Below are 7213 nucleotides of genomic sequence, written 5' to 3'. Positions count from 1 at the left end.
GGTATAAAAAAGAAGAAATTGGTAAATTATGTTAATTGTGGGTAATAAAACCAACTTTGTGAAAATCGGGCAATATTATTACCTAAGAGCTACAGGTACGTATAAATACAATCGGCTAGTACATCAAAATTTGAAATTTGAGTAAAATTGGTTAATAAATAAGAGCGATGCATATATGGAAGCTATATCTAAATCTGAACCAATTTGCATATTATTTTGCGGGTTTGATTAATACCACAATAGGATACCTTGTGCAAACTTTGAGTAAGATCAGTTAAGAAATGAGGCCTGTATGGTCATACATAAGGTTATTAGGGCGAATTTTTCAAAATCGGGCGATACATATATGGAAGCTATATCTACATCTGAACCGATTTCGATGAAATCTTGCACATATAGTTAGTAATATAGATGACTGGATCTACCCAACTTTGAGTAAGATCGGTTAATAAATAAGGGTTCTATGGCCAAATTTGGGAAAATCGGGTTATACATGTATATGGGAGCTATATCTAAATCTGAACCGATTTCGATGATTTTTTGCACATATAGTAAGTGCTATAGAAGTTTACATTTAGCCAACTTTGAGTAAGATCGGTTGATAAATAAAGGTTTTATGGCCAAATTTAGAAAAATCGGGCGGTACATATATATGGGAGCTATAGCTAAATATGAACAAATTTCGATGATTTTTTGCACATATAGTTAGTGCTATAGAAGATTATTTTAGCCAACTTTGGGTAAGATCGGTTGATAAATAAGGGTTTTGTGGCCAAATTTGGGAAAATCGGTCGATACATATATATGAGAGCTATATCTAAATCTGAACCGATTTGGATGAAATTTTGCAGACTTGAAGGGAGATGGAAAATATTACCTTTTGCCAAATTTGGCGACGGGCCGTTTGAAAAAAAAAAAAACGCAACGTGACCCCATTTGCCGAAATCGGGCGATACATATATATGGGAGCTATATCTAAATTTGTTCCGATTTCTTTCAAATTCAATAGCGTTCGTCCTTGTGACCAAAAAACTCCCTGTACAAAATTTCATCAAAATCGGTTAATAATTGCGACCGGAATCCTGTGAACTACAAATACATGGACAGACGGACACCAAGCGCTAGATCGACTCAGGAGGTGATTCTGAGTCGATCGGTAAACATTTTATGGGGTCTAAAATCAATATTTCTGGTAGGCACATTTTTTGGAAGATCAAACTTATTATACCCTGACCACTATGTGGTTTAGGGTATAAAAAGCAACTAGCAAATTAGGCTATCGGCTTTTATAATCATTTTTTTAACAATTTATTTTTTAAGAAAATTTTCACCAAATTTTATTTCGTTTTTACATTTTCTCAAAATTGTATTGTTTGTAGAAAATATAGAGAAAATTGTAGACATTTTCTTTCTAATTATACAATTATTTTTCATATGGTTAATAGAGCCATTGAAAAGAAAACGCCAGATACAAATCTATACACGCCTGGACTGTACATGTTTCGGTTCGGGCGAACGAACCTTTCCACAGCATTTAGTATAGATCTGGCTGGGAGAGATAACTCAATTTTGGGCCCTTTATGCTAACTCCTTATGGAGAAAACATTTGGGAAATTTCCTCTTACAAATTGAATGATCTTTTCTCCCAATGTACATCATCTTTTCATATAACTTACAAGTCCCTTAATCTTATTTTTATTTTGTTTTGTTAAGTTAAGTGAAAACTTTATTTCTATAGAAAAAAAATTAATATCTACGAGTATAGAAAGTTTTGCCAACTGCTTTGTTTGTATTTTGCCAAAATAGAAATTAGACGAAGAGATTTCGTTTCTGAGGAACGAAATTTTAGACATGTTTTCTTTTGACGCTAAAGGTGTTTCTTTACAAGCGAATAAAATAAGGTTAGAAACAATCATTGTACAATTTCCATTCAATTCGGCTATATTTGCTTTTAAGGAAAATACTTTGTAAGAAAAGGGAATTTTGTTTGTCTAAAATTTCGTTCCGGAGGAAAGTTTTTTTTCACTTACAATTTTGATGAATATTTTGAAAAAGTATAAAATTATCGGTACAGCCCTTTCACTTTCACTTTTACTACTCTACTCTCTAGTCTTTTATCGATTTTTTTTCATCTACTACACTACTTAATAATCATGATTAAGTTTTTTTCTTTTCAATTTCATTATCAATATTATTAAATATCACTAACTTTTCGAAAAATTGTTTTCCTACATACAAAAAAAAAATGCAGACTACATTTTATCCCCTTTGGGAGTAAAAACCATATATAACAACTATGGCCATGCAAAATTAATTCCTGTCATTTCATAAAATTTATTATTAAATGGCCTATAAAAATCGCGCAGTCTTTCAATGGCCGCCTCCTCAATATGAGGATGATTGCGACCCTTTGTCTTACCCAGACAATGAGGTGTTGAACGTGCCTCCGATTTGAAGAGACATGGAAATCCTTTGGTAGCATTAAAATAGAAATGCTTTTCTGTTACGACTCGTTTCAGGCCCAAAAAGTCCTGGACACGACCAATTTCATAGGCTGGATCCATAATTAAGCGTTCGCCGCTAATGAAGAGCAATTGGGTTAGGGGAAAGTATTGTAACCATTTTTCAAGATAACGTGCATAGACACCTATTTTTACAGGTCCCCAATTGGTGTCCACCACTGCATAGGATCCATTAACAAATGCCAAATCTTCGAATCGTTTCATATCGGATTTTTTACTTGCTGCTTGGGTGTAGTCAGATATAGCTCGCGTCACAGGATCACGGACCACTACCAAGAGTCTGGAAAAGAAATTTGAAAAGTGAGTTTACGTCCACTACACAGACAAATATATCACCAAATATATTTCCAAAAAATTTAATTGTATTTAAAAAAAAAATATTTTATACTATAATTTCTGTGATTGAAGAAAATTATATTAAAAATTAGTTGGATTAAATTATTTCATGATTGAAAGATAAAATATTTTTTTCTATGCACATTGTGGCTGATTGTAACTAATACAGTTTCTTTTATTGTTTACAAGCTTACAAAAGCATAGAGAACTGTTTTATTAAAAAAAAGTTATTCGTGATGAAATTCAAGCGTGATTGAAGAAAATTTAATTAAAAATTAATTGTATTAATTAATTTCATGGTTGAAAGATAAACTTTTTATTTTTATTGTATGCACATTGTTATCTAACACAGTTCCTTTTATTGTTTACAAACTTACAAAAGCATTGAGATCTATTGTATTAAAAAAAGATATTCGTGATGGAATCTTATGTACCCTCCACCATGGATTGCGTAGGAACTTCTACGAAAGACTGTCATCCACAACCGAATTACTTGGGTTGTGGTATCTTAAAACTTCTTAACATCGTTTTCTAAATTGTGAATTAGTCCATACGTGGCATATATTAGACAAAAAAGTTATGTATAGGTAAATCTACAAATAATTACGAATCGATATGGACTTTTGCACGGTACGTAGATGGGGGCTATATACAATTATGAACTTGATATGGACCAATTTTTGTGTGATTGGGGATCGATTTATCTGAGGGCTATATATAACTATAGACCGATATGGCATAGGTAGGCATGGTTGTTAACGGCCATATACTAGCAGAATGTACCAAATTTCACCTGACTCGGATGAAATTTGCTCCTCCAAGAGGCTCCAAAACCAAATCTCGGGATCGGTTTATATGGAGGCTATATATAAGATTATGGACTGATATGAACCACTTTTGGCATGGTTGTTAAATATCATATACTACCACCACGTACCAATTTTCAACCAGATCGGATGAATTTTGCTTCTCCAAAAGGCACCGGAGGTCAAATCTGGGGATCGGTTTATATGGGGGTTATATATAATTATGGACTGATATGAACCAATTCCTCCATTGTTGTTGGATACCATATACTAACATCACGTACCAAATTTCAACCGAATCGGATGAATTTTGCTCTTCCAAGGGGCTCCGGAGGTCAAATCTGGGGATCGGTTTATATGATGCTTATATATAATTATTGACCGATTTCGACCAATTTTTGCATGGGTAGTTGAGGCCATATATTAACACCACGTACCTAATTTCAACTGAATCAGATGAATTTTGGTCTTCCAAGAGGCTCCGGAGGTCAAATCTAGTGATCAGTTTATATGGAACTATATATAATTATGGACCGATGTTGACCAATTTTTGCATGGTTATTAGAAACCATATTCTAACACCATGTACCAAATTTCAGCCGGATCGGATGATATTTGCTTCTCTTAGAGGCTCCGCAAGCCAAATCGGGGGATCGGTTTATATGGGGGCTATATATAATTATGGACCGATGTGGACCAATTTTTGCATGGCTGTTAGAGACCATATACTAACACCATGTACCAAATTTCAACCGGATCGGATGAAATTTGCTTCTCTTGGAGGCTCCGCAAGCCAAATCGGGGGATCGGCTTGTATGGGGGCTATATATAATTATGGACCGATGTGGACCAATTTTTGCATGGTTGTTAGAGACCATATACTAACACCATGTTCCAAATTTTAGCCGGATCGGATGAAATTTGCTTCTCTTAGAGGCTCCGCAAGCAAAATCGGGGGATCGGTTTATATGGGGGCTATATATAATTATGGACCGATGTGAACCAGTTTTTGCATGATTATTAGAGACCATATACTAACATCATGTTCCAAATTTTAGCCGGATCGGATGAAATTTGCTTCTCTTGGAGGCTCCGCAAGCCAAATCTAGTGATCAGTTTATATGGAACTATATATAATTATGGACCGATGTTGACCAATTTTTGCATGGTTATTAGAGACCATATTCTAACACCATGTACCAAATTTCAGCCGGATCGGATGATATTTGCTTTTCTTAGAGGCTCCGCAAGCCAAATAGGGGGGTCGGTTTATATGGGGGCTATGTAAAAGTGGACCGATATGGCCCATTTGCAATACCATCCGACCTACATCAATAACTACTATTTGTGCCAAGTTTCAAGTCGATAGCTTGTTTCGTTCGGAAGTTAGCGTGATTCCAACAGACGGACGGATGGACGGACATGCTCAGATCGACTCAGAATTTCACCACGACCTAGAATATATATACTTTATGGAGTCTTAGAGCAATATTTCGATGTGTTACAAACGGAATGACAAAGTTAATATACCCCCATCCTATGGTGGCGGGTATAAAAAAATATAGCCCTTTACTTTTTTGCATTACATATCAGCCACCCTGTATATTCCAACTTACTTGGTATTGGGATTCATATGATGTACCCGTTGTGGAACTTCTTTGGTTACAAAATAACTTGGAGTCTTTTCCATGGTGATTTGGCCCTCAATGGTATAAGGCATATGGTGGCGATACCAATGCAAACCCTTTTGATAATGGCGATCAAAAAAATGCACCTCACAACCGGCTGCACGAACATCAGGATGTAGACGAATAAATTCCAAAAGGGCACGCGTTCCAGATTTTTTAACTCCAATTATTAGGGTATCGGGTAGATGCCTTGAAGGTCTCGAACCTTGCTGACGTAACAAACGATATTTGGGTGAACCATCTAAAATGCGAGGTGCCGATAATGCGGTAATGGCATGAGGTGGTGTTTTCTTGGTCACATTATTCAATAGCTGATTGGGTTCTTTGGAGATAGTAAAAGAGCTAGTAAAATTGGTGGTATTATTTAAGTCTGCCAATGCTGCCGTAATATTTCCATCCTCTTTTGCATTGGGCCACAAGGAGGTGGAAATGAAAAACTGTTTCAAGGGATTCTGTTGTAATCGATAAAGGGAACATTAATGATATTTCCAGGCTGTTAAACATAATTATGTAAATCAAAAGTCCATTTTCACTCACTCGATTAAAGGTGCGTCCCAGACTTGTTAGGAGACATGAATTAAAGGTATAGGATACGTATATCAAGGATATGCAAATCAATATGGTAATCACTAAACTGCGATTACTTAGGTTATTGAACCAATTTATAAACATTTCGTTCTTTTCTTTTTCACATGAGTTTTTCACGCGTTAGCACCAAGAACGAATTTATTTTGGATTTTTCCAGTGGAGAAAACTACATTTTCTTTTACAATAGAATGGGATTCGATTTTTTCTAAATTGATTTTCGATAACTTTTTCCTAAAAACCAAAAACTTAACACTCCCTAATTTTCCGTGTTCTCATTGTTTCTGCGAAAGACAAGTCAGCTTACACTAAAAAAGGGCCACGACCAACAAACCGTAGTTTGTCGTTGGTATTCTGCGTGTGGTTGTCCTTTACCATTGTCCTTTACAAGAGAACACATTTTGTTTGTCCTCCGCAGTGCCGGTTCCCAAACCCTCCTACCAAAAAGAGTTGAAGAGAAAGAAAACAAAGTTGAGAATAAAAAACGGGAAATAGCAACAACTGCCGTTAGGCAAATGTTCCCGCCGCTTTACCATTGATACTTTTGGGACACTGAGACAAAATTGGGGATTGATTTAGTTTGGGAAAGCTGCAAAGCAACCATTTCTTAATGTTGATATAAAAAATGGGCCTAAGATCTCTCTCCTAATACGAAGGTCTCTCTCCTAATCAAAATGACTAACTATAATTCCAAAGAAAATTACTTGAGCTTGTTGGGGAGCTCAAATTAAAAATGGGAATTTTTTCAAATGTTTGAGAATTTAATCTGAAACAATTGTAACAAACTGATCAATCTAAATAATGTCCATGACTAGACTCTACTTTTTTCTATCTTCCTGGCAATATACAGATACCGCGACGAAAAAATGACTCGTCTTTTGACTCAATCCACTAATCAGCCAGGTCATGCTTCATCCATCGGAACAAGTGGAACAATAACTGGGTAGATTTTCAAATTTTTATAGAAATACAATTTGGCAAAACCTTCAATAAATTTTGGCAACTTTTTCTATAGAAATAAAATTTTGACAAAATTTTCTATAGAAATAAAATTTTGACAAAATCTTCTAGAGAAATAAAATTTTGACAAAATTTTCTATAGAAATAAAATTTTGACAAAATTTTCTAGAGAAATAAAATTTTGACAAAATTTTCTAGAGAAATCTAATTTTGACAAAATTGTCTATAGAAATAAAAATTTCACAAAATTTTCCATAGAAATAACATGTAAGGAAAGTCTAAAGTCGGGCGGTGCCGACTATATTATACCCTGCAT

General features: G+C 35.0%; 1 protein-coding gene across 1 annotated transcript; it reads right to left on the bottom strand.

Moving 5' to 3' along the window:
- Positions 1-1495: 1495 nt before the first annotated feature.
- On the bottom strand, positions 1496-6190 carry Hs3st-B (Heparan sulfate 3-O sulfotransferase-B). The gene is made up of 3 exons (XM_075300398.1): positions 5890-6190; positions 5281-5804; positions 1496-2802 (listed from the first exon to the last, which is right to left on the bottom strand). Exons 1-3 carry the CDS (start codon positions 6022-6024, stop codon positions 2295-2297), a joined length of 1167 nt encoding a protein of 388 aa, XP_075156513.1. The 5' UTR covers positions 6025-6190; the 3' UTR covers positions 1496-2294.
- Between the last annotated feature and the right edge of the window lie 1023 nt (positions 6191-7213).

This window comes from Haematobia irritans, chromosome 3 (genome assembly GCF_050003625.1).
Source record: "Haematobia irritans isolate KBUSLIRL chromosome 3, ASM5000362v1, whole genome shotgun sequence".
Lineage (NCBI taxonomy): Eukaryota > Metazoa > Arthropoda > Insecta > Diptera > Muscidae > Haematobia > Haematobia irritans.
The sequence above is the reverse complement of the archived record's forward strand: the minus strand, read 5'-3'. Positions and strand labels throughout refer to the sequence as shown.

Bases quoted from the DNA above. Each gene is read 5' to 3' on its own strand.
- Hs3st-B (XM_075300398.1), bottom strand. From the start codon at position 6,024: ATGTTTATAAATTGGTTCAATAACCTAAGTAATCGCAGTTTAGTGATT. The intron at 5,805-5,889 runs GTGAGTGAAAAT...CGATTACAACAG, and splicing joins TGGGACGCACCTTTAATCGA to AATCCCTTGAAACAGTTTTT. The intron at 2,803-5,280 runs GTAAGTTGGAAT...TTTCTTTTCCAG, and splicing joins CATATGAATCCCAATACCAA to ACTCTTGGTAGTGGTCCGTG.